Source organism: Dermacentor andersoni, chromosome 4 (genome assembly GCF_023375885.2).
Source record: "Dermacentor andersoni chromosome 4, qqDerAnde1_hic_scaffold, whole genome shotgun sequence".
Classification (NCBI taxonomy): Eukaryota; Metazoa; Arthropoda; class Arachnida; order Ixodida; family Ixodidae; genus Dermacentor; species Dermacentor andersoni.
Window position 1 is genome coordinate 32197748 of NC_092817.1, and position 21907 is coordinate 32219654.

A 21907-nucleotide genomic window follows, 5' to 3' on the forward strand; every position below is an offset into this window, starting at 1 on the left:
CGCGACGCAACGTCACCCTCGCTCTCGGAAGCCGGCGCCCGAGCCAGCCCCGCAGGCTGCTGCTGCTGCTTGCTGGCTCGGGCAGCAGCACATACCGCTATGGTACATTACTCGCCGCGCAAAACTCGAAGGACGGCTCAGCGGCGTTCAATTGGGCATTATTGCTTTCGCATTCACAACTCATAAGTGCATAGGATTCCTCGGATCTTTTGTCAGAAGTTTGCGCTAGACAATATTGCTCCTTTTGATACCAGAACAGCCTTTCCGTGACGCTTGGTCCTCACAATTTGTGTTTGACTTGTTGCAGCCCTCCCAAGACACGGACCACGCATCGAGGGCGCCAGAAGGCGATACAGAGCCGCCGAAACGGTCAGCCTGAACTGCACGTCAGGAAAATCCAAACCGGCGCCGGTCCTTCGATGGTTTGTCAACGGCGCTTTGGTGACGGACTCCAAGAGTCAAAGTGATCTCACAACCGTTAAGCACGACGACGGTTTCGAAACGGTGTCCAGGAGGCTTCAGTTTGTGGTGACCGAAGATCTCTTCGATCGAAACGAAGACATCAAAGTGAAGTGTGAAGTCAGTGTTCCGAACGTATACGTGATGAGCGACGAAAAGGTACTGCTGGAAAAACCGCAGGACAGCGTTGTGGAAATAAGAGACCTGGACGACGACTGCCTGGCTAAGATTATTTCCTTCATCACGCGGCTGTGGATGAGAGAAAACGACGGAGAAGACTGACCGAAACTGGTCGTGTACAGCGCAGCTCTTTACGGACATGCCGGTATTTGCAGTCGAAGCTAATCAGAAGATAGACATTCCGTCAAATAAATGAGATTCTTCAATGCATACGTGGTAATTCTGGTGCTTGTATATAGTACACAAAACATTCGAACAATATTACTTCGTAAACAAAATATCAAATAACAAAACGCAACGTACAAAAGAAACGGGGCAATGGTCCCAGATAGGTGCATAGTTGAAATCTACGAAGTTATATATGTATGTAGAGAAACAGTGAATCTCTTTATGGAAGAATGTTACACAAACAAAGTCTTGCATATATAACCGGACTTCCAATTTTGCGCTTCTTGTAGAACATTCGAGGTTATTTACCTACGTGAGGTTACCTACCTTACACCCATGAGCTCTTCCAAAGCTAATGTATCGATCTGGGTGGCCTCAAGAAGTAACGAAAGAAGCATTGCTTATTGGAGAAAAAAGAAATCAAAATATATGCAAAGGACAATGTAAACACACCAATTCAAATAAAGTTGTAGCATTTCTTACTAACACACGTGTCGATAGTCACTTTCTATGGTACATCTATTGTGTCGCACAAATCTGCAATGATCCTTGCACTAAACAATAATTTCCGTATCTCTGAAATCAGCGTGGCAGCGACAAGAGCTCTTGCGGGTACCAAATGACAAGACAGCAACCCTTTTCGCATCCTTACGCTTCCCCGTCAACGCCTACCAACAGCAGAACAAAGTCGTGTACACGAACTGTACGGTGTGTGCTGCTTATATTAAACTCCGTTTTGGCCAGCAACCTAAAGGTCGGGCCAGTATGCGTCAGATACTGACCCGATCTTTAAATTCAGATATTTTAAGTCAGATAAATTTTCTATTCCTAACGCAGCCGCCACCATACAGCTGACGTATGGCCGTGATCGCTCGAGAGCCCTTCAATAAACAAAGGCAGATTCGGTGAAAAGCAGAAAATTGGATGATAATTAAATCATCGTTTTGTTAGCTCGTCCGGAAAAAAATAGGGTAAAAATCAAATTGCGAGATGAACGAACATTTCGGTCTCTTTCGGCAAGTTCACCCGACCATTGAGACTAATTTAGTAACAGAAACATAGTACACTGAATATTTGCGAATCAAGACGATCCCAGAAAATATCTGGGGCCAAGATTCGCAGGATGAGCGCTCCTTAAAAGTGAAGCGTTTCATCCCGACACACCAACTGGCTCGGGTCGCACAGCTGGAGTGTCCTCCGTCCCAGCTCCGGCGCGTCTCTTATAGCAACCCCACGCACTCTCATCACGATGTCCTCAATAGTTGCACGCGGGACGGGCCAATAATGCTCGGAACTACCCTCGTAAGTATAGCTGCGCCAGCTGCTCAGAGCAGATCGCATGACGTTTCGCTCCTTTCGAAGCGCAGGTGCCTCGCCGTGTGTGGTCAGCGGCTTCTCCCAACAAGGTATGGCGCGATGCACGTGTTTCACTTTTGCGCTCTCTGGAGCGATCCTTCGCCATTGTTTCGTCCGCCACTTTAGCAGACTTCAAAGATAGAGCTCGGGCGCGCTACACCCGATAATTTCCCACGTGAGGGGATCAAGAACGCGCTCGCCAGTCTCCACAGCTAAGAGGAAGAAAGCGAGAGAGAAATAGCAACACTGACCGTGAGAATAAAAAAAAGCGGAGGTGCCTGTGTCCGTCTTCGTCTGCTTTGATCATGGTTTTGATTGAAGAACCCCGTCGGCAGTGCATCATAAACTGTGTTCAGTGAGATTCCCCGAACGCGTATCGTCCGCAGCCAGTGTATAGAGGACGCTGATATATATGCAGGGTACCGCCGTCAGCTCTGGGCTAAACTGCACAAGTTATTGTTACTACAGCGGTTAACCCGTTAGGGACGAGATATGTAAATGCCCTAAAAAATGTTTGTTTTCCCCCTAAATGTGCAAAATACGCCGAGAAACAACGAAAAGAAAAAAATATTTTGCGCAACCTTTTTCCTGCGATTTGGAACGGCTATGCCAGGCAGAACCCTGCAAGTAGGCTTCCCCACAACTCACTTAGGGCTTCGTTCGGAACTTGCACAAACAGCTCTCGTCATATGTAAACCAAAGGTGTACACTGAACTTGTTTTACACGACACGTGTGATACCACTGCAGCCTGAATTCCTGCATCGGTGTTTCCACTGACGCGTGCTCCCAAAAGAAGGTGTGTTGTCGCGTGCCAAACTTCTCCCTCGGCCTGTGTTCCTGCTCTAATCCAACAAATGGCGCTTGCTGTCTGTCGCTCAGTGTTGGCCGAAGACATTTACCCAAATACTCCCTACTCAATACTGAAACTATGAAAGAAGTTTGTGCGTGTGTGTGTGTGTGTGTGTGTGTGTGTGTGTGTGTGTGTGTGTGTGTGTGTGTGTGTGTGTGTGTGTTCGTGTGTGTTCGTGTGTGTTCGTGTGTGTGTTCGTGTGTGTTCGTGTGTGTGTGTGTTTGCGTGTTTTTTGTGCGTGCGCGTGGGCGCTTTCTTTCGTGCTTGCATACTATCAACACTGTCTTTGCTGTATAGGAGAATGTTGTCGAAGTAAATCAGTCCAGCGCCGAAGGAATCGCTGAAATCTGTCCTTTTTTTTTCTCTCTAACCGCGGAGCCGGTTTCGAACTCAGTTTTACGTTGTCGTTATAGCCAGTGGTGCAGCGCTTGCGTTTTACATACAGAACCTGTGCTACCCTCCGGCGGTGCATGGTGAATGTCTGTCCGTCTATGTACGCGTAGCGTCAACACAAAAAAGAATTTTCGCCTCCAGTTTCTCGTAAATGCCCTGTAGCCCTCAGTCTAATGTAGGTATCTTGGAAAAAATCATGCTGAAATTGGCCGCTAAGACGACTCTATCATTACGCCGAGTTTCACTTACTTGTCGTTATCAGTTACTTCACAGTGAAGTTGTAAACGTTAGAGAATTCCCGTCCGCTGTCAATATATCGCCGTCTACGGGGGGAGTATGGTTACAGAAAACGTCTGTAACTCTTGCTTTATAGAAACTATCTCGAAACAAATTAAATAACAAATTAAGACGACTCTAACATTCCGCCGAGTTTCATTTACTTTTCATCATCACGTAGTTCACAGTGAATTTGTAAATATTGTTGAATTCCCGTCTACCATGCGGCGGTACTTGCACACGTCACTACTTCATAAAAGAATAATAATAAATCACTGCAAAGTGAAAAGATATATTCGTTGTGTGTCCTTCAATCACAATAATAGTAATAATAATACCTATGTATACATAGATGCGTCGATTGAGGTAAAGCACACCGCAGCTGCGCTGCTCGTCCTTCACAGATTGGAAGGGCTGATGAATTTTTTTTTCCTTTACCCGCTTTCTCTTTTCGTTTTTCCCTTTTTTTCTTTTTTTTTTGTGTAAATGGCAATATCAGAAAGAGCATCGACGTCAAAGAGGCGAAAAGTTATTGGCACCGGCACTAAAGAAGCAATCCTTCAAGTGCGCGCCGATGGTGCAAAGAATGACGATATGTGCAATAAATGGGGATTAATTGTCGAAGTCAAGCCCGACAAATTGGTGTATCTGTCTATCGGGCTCTCACTTCTAGGCGTAACTAAAATGCTGAAGGCACCTCACGAGGCATCTCAGGTAACCTTCTGTTCAGTGGATGTCTACGAAGAAAAAGCACGGTACGTCAGCTCAGCCTTGTGAACAGGCCGGCAATGAAAACCCTGCATACCGATTACTTGCGGACATGGGATCACTGTTACCGCTAGCGACAACGTAGATTTCGCAGAGAACATCTCTAATGAAGGGAGCAGCTACAACTTCCGGACAGAGGCTTCCAGTGATGAGGATGACCAAGCAACCAGTGAGCCTATAGCTGCACCCTCCAGTGGTTTCGACCTCGACTTCTTAAGCTGCGTAGCTTCGCTCAGGAATATTCTACATGGAAGAGGCGCGACATACAACCGCGTCCACAGACTGTCAAACTTGGAGAGAGCCGTTATCGGGTTGACACTGCTGAAACAAACCACAATAAACGAGTTCAGCCAGTGTAAGCGCGCAGTGCGCGTCATATGGGGATAAAACGCCTCTTCTGTGTCTCGTTCTGTTCCGTTATCTGTAGATTTAAGAGCAAGTTTAATTATAACGAACTTCTCAATCCGTGAGCTTATTGTATGCAACGAAGACGTTCGTTATATCCGGGCTCGACTGCTTGGAAGTCACTGTTGCATGTATGTGCTCGTGTGTCTCAGCCTCTTCTTTGTTCTAGTCGTGTGCGCAAAGAGCTGCATTCATGTCCTACCAACATGCCCAAACGGTCACCTTAGTCCACTGCTTCGCTTTACAAAAAACAGGGAAATCAAGTGGTAGAGACACTCCGAACGAGGGGCGGGAGGGGGCGACGCACTCTCGTGGAGCATGCCGTGGCGTCGAAGCCCCCGTCCCCAGAGGGCGCCTCGATGCCAAGCGAGGCTTTCGCGAGCGCTACTATCGAGGCACCCTACGTCCCTTGCGAGGTCAGCGTGTCCTGGAGACATCCGCGAGGACTGCGCGACAGAAAAACGCCGGGTACCTCCGCCATTAAATACCTGGCATGCTCACGTGGTTGCTCGTGCTGCGTTCTGTGTGTGAGAGTGACTGTGTCCGAGTACCAAGGTCAGCATCGCGCAATATGGGTCCTCGCAAGGTGCTCACCGCTGCTGAAGAAGCCGAACGGAAAGCCAGACGTGCCGCTGCAGCCCGCGCAAGACGAGCTCGCGAGACACCCGAAAAGAAAGCCGCACAGACCGCCGCTCGTCGTCGCCGTCGCGAACACCCCGAGGTCCGGGCACGTGAACAAGAAGCTTATCGTCTTCGCCTACAAGACCCAGCAGTGCGGGCCCGCCGGAACGAAGCTCAGCGTAGACGTTGGAGAGCGATTCGACAATTAGGGGCAACAAAGCCCAACGCCTCTGCTGTGAATGTTGCTGTCAGCAGAGAGATCCGTGCAATGCCTCCCGGCGACGTGGGAGAACCACACGCATGGAATTGCCTGACTGGAGGTGCTTCGAATTCCCAGGCGTCGCCATCTCTAAACGCAACTCAATCTGTTGATTTCGCAGACATTCTGCCAGGAAACACCTAGTGCTTCGTGCGGAACCCCGAAGGCATCGTGGTCGCCTCGGTATACATGACGCCCAGCACACCCAAGAGAGGCACCATGGAACTTTTCGTTCAAGACGTACAAGCCAAATGTAAACGTTGCGTTCGTTGTGGCCAGATAGTTCGACATGAACGCTAGAGTCTTGTCACGGTCGACATCAAGTAGCTAGTGATGACAGACGTTCTTTTTAAACGTGTTCATCGCGTAATTTAAATAAATGACGCGAGTTCTTTGTTCATTCTCTCAATCAAGAATATGGATTTGAAAACGTACACTCAAGTGTCTCACACAGGATCTTGCATAGTACCGCATAGACCACTGCACGGACTAAGGCTTACCCGAAAACCCGGGCCCGGCCCGCGGTCCGGGATTGGGCTATAGAGAAATAAAAAGAAGAAAAAGAACATTTCTTTCTCACTACGCTCGGACCGAGTGGACAAGTCGTGATACAGTCTCGGATCGGGCCCGTAGTAGGCCCGCGTACGCTATTTGTAACTACGCAATTTGTTCTTCCTGGTACAACGCGGTTTCGCTGAGAGTTGGCGCGTACAAAGTATCGCATCACAACTTTATGCAGAAAAAAAAAACTGCATTGTATACGCGGTGCGTGCACTACACATACTGAGTGTGAGTGAATAAACTTTATTTCGCAGACCAAGCTGTTGATGCCAGAGGGTGGGCGGCGACCCTATTTCAGGTAGCCGTGGCCCTGTGCTGATAGCATGTACCTGTTCACCAGCCGCCGCTGGTCCTCATGGTCATGGGCTTGTCAGCTGGAGCTCCCACTGGTCTTCTGTTGGTGCTTGAATAGGCGTTGTCCGCGGGTTCTTTCTGCATTCCCTGACCATGTGGTAAAGGGTGCTTGGTGTATTGCAGAAATGGCAGACTCTTGTAAATGTTGAGGGATATATCGCGTGTAGTAGAGTGCCATGGAGGTAATTGCCCATCCCAAGTCGGCGTAGTATGACGGCTTCTTCTCTGTTAAGCTTTATGTGTGGTGTTCTGTTCATCTCGTAATGTTCTGGAATAATGCAGTATTCTTTTTTTTATCATTTCGTCTTGGTCTGACGGTAGACGATATTGGAGTAAATTATTATTTGATATGAAAACACCGATATACAACCGACAGGGAAGGAAATAAGGAGCAGGATGGAAACTAAGTTCACTCATGACGTAATAGTTATGCGGAAACCCACAAGGCAGAGAGAAATAATTAAGGAAAAGTGAGACATCCAATCATTCGTAGCAATTGCTACAAAGGAAACCCGTACGGGTTCCTCAAAAGAAAAGCCTCGCAATATATATATATATGTATATATATATGGCACTTGAAGAAACTTCATGCGACCTCAAACAATTGTTCACTGAAGTGGCGGCCTTATAGGTCAATTTATTTACAAGACCTCGTAGTATAGGAGACAGTTCAATTTCACAGCCTGAGTCCTGTCCCACCACCAAGAATCTAGCGTCTCTCGCTGGTGTCATCTTCCATCGTGTATTTCTCGTATACTTCTGTATCAATAATACTGTTTCGCCTTTCCGGCGAGACTGCAGCATCTCTCTGTCTTTTTTTTTTTCCTCCGAGTCCGAGTATAAGCGTTCCTGCGCATGACTGCTGTTGATTCCGGTTTCGAGTGAATCTGGCTTGGCCTCATTTCGGTTACTGAGTGAATTATACAGGGTTCCCCAACTATCATACACCAACACATAAAAAAAAGAGCAGTTGCGTTACTCGAAGAAAACCTAGTGCATATTTTTTCCAGTACAGTGGAGTAGCCGCCAGTAATTCTTTCGTTCCTGAAATTTATTTCGACAATTGCAATTATCTAATTCGAGAAGTACTGTCCTAATTATCCAAGTGTCAATGAGCCATTTGCAGGCACCCCCAGGCACCCCCAAATGACATCTAACTGCTGTGTTTTCAGAGACGTACTAATTGAGTGAAATTTTTTCCGACTGGCAAACACACCTCACGAAATGGAAAATACCGCGTGGCTGCTCTCCCACCCGCATCGTAAAGCAGCGCCCTCAATTAAGCTGATTGAAAGCAACTGCATCGTCTGTCGCAAACCCGAAGAGACAACGCATCACCTTGATATGGTACGGAAGGAGCACCAACAGCAGTTTTCGCGGCTTCGCAACTATTCTTCTCATTTCTACGTCACACTTATTATCCGTCTCTTAAGGCCGACTGATCACATTGATAACAAAAGCCCCTTGATAACGCAGCCGAAGCGCCGCTCTGACCACGCAAAAAAACGCGAAAAGCAATGTAATAGGCATAGCATGTTTCAAAATTCCGGCTTTGCTCGCACCGCATCTGACAGAGTGAGCGCGCAGCTATATTTCGCGCCAGAAACTTGCTTCGGGCCAAAGCCAAATTAAAGTGACGGTTTTAGTTTTCATTAGAATGTATACGCGCTTCAACAGCAGGTTTATGGCATAAAAAAAGAAAAGCGAAATAAACTGAACGGGAAGCGACCCACGTGTTGAGAAAAGGCAGAACCGATGCGTTCAAGAAAGTAAATAACCACTTCTAAATGAGCCGAATTGGCAATCCGGACGCCTGCACAAAAAAACAGAACAAGAAATACATGAGCTTTCAGTGTGCCCTTGCTATCTATGAATTTTTAAGCGCCGTTGAACACCAGCTGCTGCCTATAGTACGTGTTCCATAGGTCTCCTTCTGCAGCTACTCAGTACTGAGTCCGCTTTACCACATCTTCAGTGGCTTTCTTGATGACCGACGCTCGAATTCTATGACAGACATGCGTTATTCTTGTCCTGAGCTAACCTGACGTCCGTCTCGATCATGTAAGCACGGTCTTTCACATATCCCCAAAGAAAGAAATCGAGTGGAGAGAGGTCAGGAGACCTATCCGGCGGATTTACAGGCCCGTGCCGTCCAATCTATTGCGCATGAAAAGACGCATCCAGCCAGTTTCATGCTCTGCTCCTGCTGTGCACATGTGCTGGTGCTCCATCTTGCTGATACCGCAGAAGTGGAAGACGTGACAGCGGGACTTCGCTGATAAACTCATCCACCACTCTTTCAAGTATTTAGTCCACGTAACGCTGTCCAGTCAGTGTGTGATCGAAGTAGATGGGACCGATTATAGCACCGGCGTGAATTCCGAACTACACATTGAACGACCACTGGTACTGGTGCCGAGTGCGCTTTACCCAGTGTGGATTAGAGTCACTCCAATAGTGTGCATTATGCAAATTTACCTGGCCGTTTCTGCAAAAATTGTCTTCATCTGTGCACATGATGTTGCTCAAAAAGTCCGGTGACCCATCGGCGTTAGTGAGGACCCAATTCGAGAAATCTAGACGATTCTACTTCTCTCTTCTAAGCATTGGTGCTAATTAAGGTGGTACGGGTGAAAGGCCGTCATTTAGAATGCTCCAAACTGATGACTTGGAAATTGGTACCTGGGTGGCCACGTCCCGCACGCTAGCGTGAAAGTTTGAGGCCACAAATGCTAGAGCATCCGTACGTAAGCTAGGACTCAAAGATGGAGTCCTACGCCGCTATTTTTTGAAGCTGCCGGTTTATCTCAGGTTTTCATAATTTCTGATGATAGTCGGTGCGTTCAGTCTACCACCACACTTCCATGACTGATATATATTTGCGGCCTTCCTCTGTTATTTCTTTTCTTTTTTGTCATTTGCAGCTCCCAAGGCAAGGTTCATTTTTACCTTCTGCTCATTAGAGAAAGACATGACCACTGCGACGAAACAACACGCGCCTTTAAGCATTTGCACTGACGTTTTCATTCGCTTTTGTGGTGATAGGTATTGTGGCAAAAAAAGAACCATCCGTGCACTTCATCTACGCTAAGACAAAGCTATCACAGCTTGTTTCCAACTAACACCAAACGAGACGTTACTTCGGCGGAGGCGCGGCAGATAAGGCACTAGCTCGATCAATATGGTTTACAGCGAAGCTGCATATGGCTAGCCGATTCGTCCTTCCGTCTGTCGCCTGTACGCCGAAAACCCCTCCGGCGCAACCCCATGCAATGCACAAAAAAAAAGCGAAAGAGAGGCGCGGATTGGCTGCGCCAGTAGTGACATCGTTGCTCTTCGTCGCAGCCAAGCGGGCGCGCAGCAGTTTCTTTCCGGCTCCGAAATGGGTAGGCCACGAGTCACACGTGCTCCTAAGGAGCAGGCAGCTTTCGATCAGCAACGCCGCGAGCGTAACCTGGAATGAGCTCTCACGGTCTCGATACTGCTGCCCGGGTACAAGAACAGGCTCGTGCAGCCAAGCGCAAGCAGCAACTGCGTACCGAGGATCCGGCAGCATACCAAGCAGTCGTTTAACGACCTGTCGGGATTAACCCATTGACAAACACCGGGGCCGCACGTTTCAGCTTCGCTGGTTAACCATCTGTACGGAGTGCTTGGGCGGTGATTTTTTCTCTTTATTTCTTTTATTTCGTTCTGGCTTACTCAGAAGGAGCCTGTTTCGATGATGCTGCTTTATGATGCAGGTTTAAGCGCAGTCAATTGGTATTGGCCATATTTCGCAGGGTTTATTTATCAGTCGGAAAAAATTAGTACGCAATTAGTACGTCGCTGAAAATACCGCAGTTAGATGTCCCTTGGCTGTGCCTAAAAATGCCTCATTGACACTTTGATAATTATGATAGTACGTCTCGAGTTAGATAGTTAATACAATTACCTAATTAAATCTCAGTAACAGAAAAGTTACTGGCAGCTAGTCCACTGTACTGGAAACAATATGCACTAGGTTTTCTTCGAGTAACGCATTGCCTTTTTTTTTTTATTTTGGAGCATGATAGGTAATTGGGACGACCTGTATATATTTATGACATCTGCATGCAAGTGACGATGTTTCGATCCCTAATAAATGTTGTAAATTGTTAGAAGTAATTTTAATGAGTCGTTAGGTTTGCTTACTGGAAGGAGAAGCGATACTGAGATTCGCGTTCATTTCACATGCCGTTGATAAAGGACTGCCGAGAGGGTCACTAAAGCGTACAGGTATTTTTCAATGTCAAAAAAGCACGCAAAGCATTTTGAAGCGAGGTGAACATACAGCAACATATTCGTTCTCTAGGCATAAGCTATGCATACCTTTAAAGATAGTTGTTAATTGGCTACCTCCTTCTCTTTAAAAATATAATAAACTTTGTCCTGCGTATATATTTAAATTATTGCGTATGTGCATGGTGTTTACAGTGGAAATTTAAAGCAATGTTGAAGTGATAAAATACGGATGAGGCAGCAGCCGCTGGTGCTTCTAATGCGCTTGTTTTCCTATTGTAAGCATTTGCAGAAATAAAGCTAAGCATGAATTAATATCCCTGCACGTCCGCGCAAACAATGATGTATTAAGTTATTAGCTACAATAAAGTTTATGTGAAAAAGTCGAGTCAAGTCAAAAGAAACCTCGAATGATGTGGATGACAAAACACTGGCGATGACACGTTAGGTGGGGAGGTAGCCTTCCGGAGGTATAGCCTTAGCTAAACATTTTGTGTACAATACGTAGCACGTGTAGTGGGGGCGCTTATATCATACTGTAACTACTGCAATGGACGAATATAATGAACAGAGGATGTAATTTTTTTTAATTCGTAAGCATTTCTATGCGTACGCAACGAGGAAACCCGTCCGTCCCTCTGTCTGTCCGTCACTAAGACAATCGCTTTCAATACAGGGCCCGCAGCAGCGAGCGACTTCAGCTTCCTGATGCCTCTCGCTTCAACGCGAACTAAGCGGCGAGAACACATCGCATACGAAGCTATAGGCATAGAGCTATAGGCACTCAGTGCACTTAGTCCGCATCGCAGATCATTTTCAAGATAGGGTCCGAACGGCTGCGTCATACGCAGCCGCAGCCGGGGTACGACTGATAATGGTTCGACGCGGATGGATAAGGCTCTCAAGAGCAATAACGGCTTATAATGATCGGAACGTCATCGGCGCACATGGCGCCGTCACCTGCAGTAGTTTTCTTACGTCAATTCACATTGCGCCGCCGTCCTCAGCAGTTCGTGTCGCCGCAACGCGGTCGTTTATACTGGCCGGATCAAGCTTCAGAATATTGATGACCACACCGAACTGAGTGGAGATCAGCAAGTGGCACAATTCTTACGCGTACTACTTACAGAGGAGTTTCTGCGTGAATTTTTACTGCGATAGCAATTGCATGGACACTCCAAGCGTTTTCTGCCGTGAGGTTCCGTTATAAGGCCAAGGGCGATAACACCGTCGGCGCGCGCCCTACGCATGTATGTGCGAGTGAAAGCTTGCGAGGGGAGCCGACGATCGCCGCTCGATCTCACCCGTGCGAAAGACACGAATGCGTCTCCCTCGCCGTCTTCTCGCGCCCGAGGCACCCAACGTAGGGGGGGTAGGGTAGGGAAGTGGGGCGGCGTTCTCTCCGGCTGCAACTGCGCATATGGTGGGCCGGCGCTGCGCGCGGTCGCACGGCCGTATCTCGAGAGCGATCTGCATTGCGGGCAGAGCCTGTATAGGTACGTCGGTGGCTCGTAGCTTTGCACGTGCTGTGTCCTCAGCGCTCGCTTTACGTTGAAGCGATAGACAGCACGAATGTCACTTCGCTCGCTGCTGCTGCCGCGTTTCCTCACGCCAGTATTCTGACAGCGAGTGTCCGCAGTCATCAAGTGTGTGATGTGTTCATGTTTGCTGTGCGCGCCGACACCATGCTTATTTAGTTAGCGAGTTGATACGGTCGATAAATGCACTACCCTTACTTCGTATGGCTGTCTGCTAATTTGCTATAACAATCGATGCTTCGCCTTTCGGGCGAAAGTGCGTCTTTTTTTCTTTCATGTTTACCTGCTCATTTGTCAGCAACTAATCTCCAGTGAAAAATCTGGCATAGTCAAATCTGGCTCTAGCAACCTATCTGTTCGTGGATTATATACACATCAAGAAATGGACCATTCTTCGTTTAGGCTCAAGTGCAAAGGAGCCGAACTCGGCCGGTCCGTAACCTTTCGGGCAAGGGCCGGGTACAGGCTAGATTTGACACCACGGTGGCTGGGCTCGCGCTCATGGCATTTTCGGGATTGGGCCGGGCCCGGGCCAGAAATACAGCTCGTGCAGAAACGTCTTGCACAGTTTCACGCAACCTTTACAAATCTGCAACTATTCTCGGATCTTTCGACTTGTGTCCATTAAAATACGCCAAAGAACTGTCATCATACCATTCCATGACAGATGTAGAAGGCCATAGCAATATTATGTCTACATAGGATACAATCCCATGTACAATTCCAGTATACGAGTCCCTTCCCCAGCGCAGCTGGGTAGCCTACCGGGCTCAGCCTGGTTAACCTCCCGGCTTCTTTATCACCTCGTGCGACTCCCCCTTCCCTTTAGTTCTATTTGCTATTCACGCATGGAGGAACAGAAGTAACTTCTGCTAGCTATTCAGCCTGCCTCAACTACCGACACAGCCGACGGAAAGGCCACTACGCCACTATTCACGACCCGTCCACTGCCTTAAGCGTGAAATACACGAGAAGTTGCCGCGCGACTGGCCGCTCGTGGCACGTTGTGTCTATTTGCGGGCTTCCCTCATGCTTGGAAAAACAATTGTATGTTATGTACCACGTATTGAGCGATACAAATCTGTATCGGAAGTTTTTCATGCTGCTCTAATTTTCTCATTGACACTTTTCTTCTAATTATAATATTTGAGAAATTTATTAATACTAATTGTATAATTAGGCAGAATGCAAAAAAATATTCCATCTAAACGTGACGGCCAACAACATACATTACCTTGGTTCTGTCCAACTACATGCCATTTGCGTATTTTCAATGTTTGGCTCGAGATGCATGGGACAACCGGTATACTTCCACAATCTTGTCTGAATATTGTCACACATGCGCCGCGCGCAGACTTCGCGGCAGCACCGCTACATGGCGCAGCGTGTTCAGTGGGAATAAAGCCCCTCAATCTCCCAAAGTAGCGCCATTCGCTTCCCTCCTCCTCCGCTCGGCGCGGCCTCGACGGTGGCGCCGCCGGTGGTGAGCCTGCCGTAGCAGACGACGGCTAACACGCTACGGGAGGAAATCCACAGAAAAGTTCGTTCGAGCCCTGCGGAGCAGCTTTTTCAATCGAGATCTTTCTTCGTCAGTCGGTAACTGGCCTTTAGAATTTAGTGTTAGAATTGCGGAGGAAATACAGAAAATGACCATTATTCAAGGCGTATTTAAGGCGTAAAGCGCGCGACGTTGAGAGTTCGTGTTGCTGAAACGCGACGCAAGCACGCGGTGTACTCAAACACGCGCGTAATTACCAAAGTTTCAGGTGTTGACAGCGTGAAAGTATGTGTACGTGGTTTCGTAGGTTCATTCACGTACCTGCAGGACACTTTTGTTCGGTCGGCGCGTGAGAGATTCCGGCTGTGTGCGGTCAGCAATGCCTGGCAACAGGGCCGTTTTTTCATTGCGGGGTGCTTTGGTAATCGTGACGATATATATATTTTTTTTACAAGTACTGCTCCAGGAGGGCACATGTAATGGCTAACGGAGGCCTCTGAAGAGCACGTAACATTACACTAATGCAGGCGTCGCAGGGAGTGTTCGCATACAAAATTGGCTGTCCGCGATCTTATACCCCCTTGGCATGCACAGACTTCGGCGAGCCCCATCCAGCGCTGGTTCTAGCTTTGGTGTTCCCGTTGCTGCTTTGGTGCCCTGGAAGCGCCGTCAATAATACGAAATAATGACAAGTTGTTACGCTAGTAAATAAAATTTATTGAAGAAATACAATCGCGCCGAGGCACCAACTTCTAAAGCAGCGCTAGCGCGCGAGTATTATGAAACGCCGACGAGGAATTTACCGGCCCACGTACAACTCTACGATCAAAGTGCACGTTAAACATCTCCAGGCGAGCTAGATAAAGTTATCCGGAGCCATCCACTACGACCTCCATCCTAGCTTTAGTCGCTTCGGAACGCTAAAAACATTAATCACCACAAACCAAATCAATACATGCGGGCGTACATGTGAAGCCAAAAGACTGCATCGTAAGTCATAGTGAGCCTTGCAATAGCGTCGAGAATGTGCTAACTTCTGGTGGAGCTCAAAACACACCCTGAATAAAGTCGCTTTTATGTCACAGGCCAGCTGCAGATGCGTGCATTTCACCGCAAGACGATACTATATGAAACAAAGAGAGCACATTCGAAAAAAGAAAGTCAAACAACGCGCTAAAAACCACGCAGAGCATGAACACCCACTTTTTCGAAGCGGAAGGCGTGAACTAGGCTCAAAATAAGAGGTTGTGAGTAGCCGTGGCCCTTACTTCACTAAGCCGTGCGTCCTTTGCCATTTCCTCGAAGTCAGCCCGCCCGATCCTGCGAATCCACACTTCTTTTTGCGTTGCGCCCGCCGGACGGCAAAGCAAAAAGCTTTTTGCCCTCGCTGTGTCTGTTGCGGCAACCGAAGGCGCAGCAGCATGGCATCGCAATTAAGTTCTCGGCCCTGCACATCCTATTAAGCTAACGCACTCTGTCACCGTACTTTCGTCGCGCAGGCCCAACAATGGAGGTCGGCGCGCGCTGGAAAGAAAAAATATACAAAAGCGCGGCGCCTGCTCTGCGCTGGAAAGAAAAAAATATACAAAAGCGCGGCGCCCGCTTCCACGTGACACAGATTGGCCAATGGGGGAGCGGAGGAGGCTGGGGCGACAGGAAGCGTGGAGGAGGTCGCGCCAGGGTGAGCGGGGTGTCGGAAAGATCTAAGAATGGCGCTACTTTTGAAAAATTGAGGGGCTTTAAGTGGGAAGCGCGAGAGAAACCCGGCTGCATAAGCCACCACACAACGCGGCTCTGCGGCGGCAACACGGTGTCGCTATTGCCTCAATGCTAGTCGCATTAATGTCGACATTCATCACTAGATGGCTTCAGCTGAAATTTTGTTGTTGCATAGACATTGACGACCCTCCTCTGGTGCCTGTGCGACCCGTACACGAACTATATTTTCCGAGAGCATAGTGGTACCAAGGTACAGCACGCTTTTCGGGTGAGCCGCTGTCCGAACATACGACTTAGACGAGTCGTGCATCCATGAATGGAGACTGTTTTTCTTTGCAAAGTTGTGAGCGTTGTATGCAGTAATTTCCGCTGGCTATACAAGCGGACATTGTTTCTTTCCGAGCTGTTGTAGTTGGGGGTGCGGCTAATACACGATAAAATACGGTACATCGTGAAAACAGCTTAAAATTTAAAACAAAAGCCTCGCACATCCTTCTTCTCAAGGTAGCGCCTCAGTACATGAGATGATGACAAATATGTGATGCCTCCATGTTACACACAGTGCACACATAGCTAGCAGCAGAGCGGATTCCTGTGGAAGGCAGCGTGCACAATACCACCTCTAGAAGAGTGTCATGCAGCAAGAAAGAAAGAGAAACAAAACAGAAGTGGCGGTTGTGGAAGAAAAAAGGAGATGGGCCCTTTTCTGTGATGCACAAGAAGGCAGGAGAGAAATGTCGCTTGCAGCTACTGGTCAAGCATCCACGTGGGAAGAGTAGCTCATTTCATCGCACCATGCCGTCCTAACATTTCATTTGCTTCAACTTCGGCTACTACAGAAACCTTTTGTAGGTATCCTTGTGGTAGAATGCCCTCTTGTAGGCAATTTATATCTTCTAGTATGTATAACCTAAATTTCCAATGGGGCCTGTTCAAAAGCTCTTAAGGGCAGATGCGGGGCTAAACTCGCCATTTTCGCCAGAAAAACGCATTGTCTAATTTTGTTTATTTTAGATTCCTAAATGTATAAAAAGCTCATTACCAAGAAGAAAATTAATTTTATTCTTATGATGGTGGCGCGCACTTGCCGTCAAGAGCACCCATGAACGCTGTATTCAAGACGAGGCTGCAGAGTGGGCAAGAAACCAAACACGGATTGAATGCCTTTGAAAGCTTGTTTCTCGTGCATTTCAATCATGGAAGACCTTCCATCGAAAGTACAGCAGACCACAAAGTAAAAACTAAAAATAAAGGCATAATTCTGGCTATGGCGCCCTTGTCAACAAGTGCACACAAGGGTGCTAGACTGCTCCGAAGCTGAAGAAAGGCTAAGACGACTTGATGCAAGTACCGCAGAGCGCGTTCAAATTGAAGAAGAGGGTCAGACCTATGTTGCAGGGCACTTTGATTATTTATTTTTGGTCTTAAAATAAAATTACCTGTTCTGAAAACTTTGACCTTATTTTTCACAGTTTGACCTTTTCGGCCGAACAAACCCTTTAGGAAAACAATTTTTCCAAACTGCTTCGTCAAAACGTGCTTTCAAAGTAATTTCTGGGCTGAAATTTTGTCAGGAATCAGATGAGGTACTTTTTATCAATGGAAAATATTACTAGCACAAAAAATTAATACATATGTATTTGACATATAATGACAACAAATGAAATTTAACTTAGCCTCAAAGTGATGGCATTGCTTCAGAAACGTAATAAAAAAACATGCGACTGGCATTATCCTGTACTACAATCTCCCTAGAAGATATCTAACGAAAACAATCAGTGTGCCTTCATTATTTGACATTACTGACATGCCTAACTGGTTCATATGACTGTCGTAACTTCTTTTCTATTTGAACTGTATTAATGAAATTTAGAATATGTGGTCAAAACAAGATACATAAACCTGGAAATATTTATAAATATCTGAGCAATGGTTAAAGTTAATTTTTAGCCCCACCTTCCCCCTTAAAGGTCCCTCACCAGGCCCTACAGCAAATTTTGGTTATGCGCTGGAAATTACATGTCCTCTAGGAAGTGTTCAGCCACAATTCTTTTTTTCAAATCGGCTCATTAATATCAAAGATGGAAATATTTCTGTGCCGCGAACCCATGATTTCAGAAGACGAGCCTCACTGCAGCTCAAAATGGCCATACCCGGTGAGGGGCCCTTTAAAAGGCATTCATAAATAACGAAAAGAGATTCCACCATAACAGTATCAATGCTTTTTGTGCAAACAGCCCCCTTCTTCCCCCAACAATGTCCCGAATTTCTCTGCAAACGAGTTCGCAGGCTCACACAGGGAGCCTGCGTTAAGAGCATTTCTATCTAAACTTTACATAAAGTAAAGAAAAGTGCTAAGTATCAAAACTATGTTTTATTTTATGCATGAAAACATCTTAAAACTTTCTAAGCACTTCGAAAACTTTTCAGAAGTGTCAGAAATTCTGGCAGCAGCTATCAACAAATTCAGCAAGTTAATGTAACCATTAATCAGTGCTCTAGGTTCCCACAATAGCTGCCATCAACCTTCTTCATTTCCGTGTGCTTCTTCACTCGTCAACTCGATGCAGTTGGTCTCTATCAGAGTGTCACACACCATCAGGTTGATGATGCTGTCTACTGCCACTGCCAGGTTGCCACCTTCCGCTTGTGTGGGCACTGTCATCACTTGTGGCACCAAGTCCTCTTGCAGTTCTCCTTCCTGCAGCACCACACCCTCTTCCTCGGGTGCCTCGTATGCTTCCTCCGTATTCACTAGGTCTTGTAAGAGGTATGTGTGAGTGTCATCAGAAGTGGCGGGTTGTGCTACTCTGGCCGGAGTTGACGCAGCACTGGACCTGAATTGGCAAAATGTAGAAAAAAATAGATCTACTGTACTGTAAATCCTCCACATTCAGAAGTCCTTCAAGACAAATGTACACAACAAACACTTATTTACTGGTTTGCTTAAAGCTTGTTTCCTTTCATTAAAAGGATACATAATGCATGCCCTACAGCCAAGATTCTGCAGTGTGCATCTGTGAACGTGCTTGCTTGTACAGCTGTCTATATCCATCTATTCACGCATGTGTATGCAGTGTGTGTGTGTGTGCACAACCACACCATAATCAAAAATTAAAAACTAATTGAATGAAGGCGTTTAACATGTGTAAATTGGCACCTGGGCTATGACAGATGCCACATTGGAAGCCTGTGGATTCATCTTGACTGGTTACATACCTCAGTGTACACCTAAATCTAAACACACAAGCACTATTGAAGTGTGAACCTATGAAATTCAGCTACCAGGTCCAGGAACCGAATCAGCAACCGTTAGCCCATCAGCCCAATGCCACAGCCACTGAACCATTGGTGTGGGTAAAATGAAATGCTGTAATTGTGTGCCACAAATGAAAACACAAACATACTGCTATGGTGAGAGGTGCTTATTTGAAATGCAAGGATGAAGAGTGATTGTGGAAAGCTTAGCTAAGTAGTCACTCAGACTACAGGCAAACCCCCCCCCCATTCCACTCAGTTCTTTCACCCATTGCCCAATCTAACATAGCAACTCCCTCTTTGTAGATGGTGCCCACGAGGTGAGTCAGCCAGATTTCTGAGTGGTAACGCTTCAGACAGGTGACGTGAATGACATGCGTCTTGCGAGAGCAGCAGTGGACTTGAGGTGGACAACACGTACAGTGCTCACGGATTGAAATAGGACATGGAGCATTTAGTACAACCCTACATATGTGCAAAGTACGCGAGAGCACAATGTCTTGTCGCTAGGAATTTGGTCACCAAAGGTGACGAGGACTCCGATGTAAGTGTACGCGCCAGAATTACGTCGATGTGACACGAACTGCATCCGGTTGAAGCGAAAGTATGCGTATTACTTAGCCCTAAATTGACGCGTTTCATTCCGTGAGCACTGTAAGTGGCACCAATGATGCATGCCAAATTATGAAAGGACCGGTGTAGCGGGCCAAAAACTTTTTCCACAAGCCAAGCTTTCACCGTGGGGTCCACAGCCATGCTTTCTTTAGTGTACACAAGACAGGCTGATGTCGCTTATAACAGCGAGCCTTTGAGTGCTCTTAGGATAACAAAGTACGGAGACATGTAGACGTGTGATGCATCACACACACAATATCTTGACAATAGAAGGGTGGCCATGCTCAGAAAATGGAAACAGTGTTAATAATACTGCAGGGTTCGTGCACGTAGAGAAGGTAAAATGGGCACAAACATGTAGTCTAGTGCACTGCAGTATTGTAGGTGCAGGTAACAAAAGGGCATGATGGCATCCCATTTTTTGTGCTTGGAGTCAGCATACATGGAAAGCATGTTGATGAGAGTCCTGCTAGTGCACTCAGTGAAACCGTTCGTCTGCATATGGTACAAAGTGGCATGATGAAACTGCCGGGCAGATTATGACACAAGGGGTCTCGTGCCACAAAATAATGAACCATGGCATGAAGTGCGAAATGTGAGCCACCAATGCCGTAGAGGTCACTACCGTTTTGGCATGATGAGTCAAATGGTCGGTGGTTGCTGTTGGCGGATCGCGGAAAAGAGCTTAACAAGTCAACTATGACGATCTCAAATGGAGAACTGGGAGCCAGGATGGGATGGAGAAGTCCCGGCAGATGTTCGCAGTGTTGAAACTGCGCACAACTGGAGACATATGTAGTCGTAGTGTGACACATTCTTGGCTAGTAAGACTATTCCTGTGTAGGGTGAAAGGTTCTGGCAGAACCTATAATTCTGGATGACTAACTGTCATGCATGACTCGGAGAAAGTCGTGTCACAAAGTCCTAGGTATGACCAGAAGTAGGCGGGTTCCTTCTCCACAGAAATCCCACTTATAAGGATGGTAATCTTGTATAATAAAGAGGCACTAATCAACATCACAGTCGTGAAAGGGGTCACTACTTACGTTGAGCGCCTAGGTGCTGCAGGCTGGGCACAGACAAGAACGGCCTTGTGAGCAGCCTGGAGATGTCTTCTCAGCTTTGTCTTGGAGACACAACCCTTGGAGCAGAGGGGGCAAGTCTCTCGGAAGGCACGACTATGCTTGAGGATCGTGTGTTCTCGCAGTGTGCTTGCCTGGCTGAAGCTGGCCCCACACTCTTCACATGAGAACGGCCGCTCGCCCGTATGTGTGCGAATGTGCGATGACAGGCCCAACACTGATACAAAGCTGTCCTGGCATATCTGCAATTCACACATAAAGGATTCATAATCGTCTTTTATGAAACAAGTCTCCTCGGTGATGATTTCAGCAGAAGCTTGCAATTCGCACATGCAGGTAAATGAAAAAGACAAACAGGTGCGATTTCACCTGCATTGTTGATGCAAATATCTTAACCTAACATTTTAGTTTGACATCAGACATGCTGTGAACCATTACAGTGTCACTAGGGCTATTTTCCTTTTACCTAAACTTCATGCAGCTCATGCAGACGAATGTAGCGCAAGGCAGAAGCAATGAAATTTTGTGCTGCACTTGGCTGACTGGATTGTAGCCAATCAGAAGACTGTGTGTCGAGCAGATGGAAGCACCCGGCTCTGCACTTTACTTGACTTCACACTCACTGACTACCTATATGCCCTTTGCCTGAACATTACAAACACCAAAAGACGACAGCTCATCAAGACGATTTTGCTATGAATTTAATGCAGTGGCAACTATGAAACACTCTGTGATGACAAAAATTTTATCTTGGGAGATAAGGTCACCTTCCTCCATGATGTGCGGTTGCATCAGCAGCTTGTGTTGCCAGTGTAGGTAAAAAAGTATAGCCCAACTGAGTCGCCATAACGACAACAAATGAGACAGAGAAACTGAAAACATTACAACCAGCTGATTTGCTTTTGCAAGTTAAGGAAACAAACACTGCCACTTTGTTAGGCAATAATTTGTTGGTCCAATTAGGTGCTTTTATGTTAATTTTGTTCCCCCTTTGGCATGTTGTAGACAGCAAATCAGCTGGAAGTTAGCTGGAGCTCCTGCGTACCTCTGCCCTCCCCATCATCTGTCTTGCGGCAATTAAACAGAGCAATAAACACCAAGTAGCCCAAATTTATGTGTACATTCATCTATATTACAGTAGCACAGTGGATAAAGAAAGGCAGAATGCACCGTGTGTATCACACAATAAATATTGCACATTGTTTTGGGCCCGAAGTTTCCATGTGAAATTCAAAACATCAATTAAGGCCTTTATTTTATGTAGTAGTAACCTACCCATTTTTGCA

At 46.8% G+C, this 21907-nt stretch overlaps 2 protein-coding genes across 3 annotated transcripts in view; one reads left to right on the top strand and one right to left on the bottom strand.

Annotated features, from left to right (window-relative positions):
* The window catches only part of LOC126536631 (uncharacterized), a 101820-nt gene extending 100971 nt beyond the window's left edge, over positions 1-849 (top strand). Inside the window, exon 21 of the mRNA XM_072287593.1 lies at positions 308-849. Within this exon, the coding sequence (XP_072143694.1) occupies positions 308-741 (434 nt within the window). The 3' untranslated portion in view covers positions 742-849. The remainder of the gene's footprint in view (positions 1-307) is intronic.
* Positions 850-18021: 17172 nt separating this feature from the next.
* The window catches only part of LOC126536888 (uncharacterized), a 47406-nt gene continuing 43520 nt past the window's right edge, over positions 18022-21907 (bottom strand). For both annotated transcript variants that reach the window (XM_055073574.1, XM_050183930.3), the window contains exons 20-21: positions 20586-20863; positions 18022-18503 (exon numbers count right to left, since the gene is read on the bottom strand). In XM_055073574.1, coding sequence (XP_054929549.1) covers positions 18188-18503; positions 20586-20863 — 594 coding nt within the window. In that variant the 3' untranslated portion in view covers positions 18022-18187. The remainder of the gene's footprint in view (positions 18504-20585; positions 20864-21907) is intronic.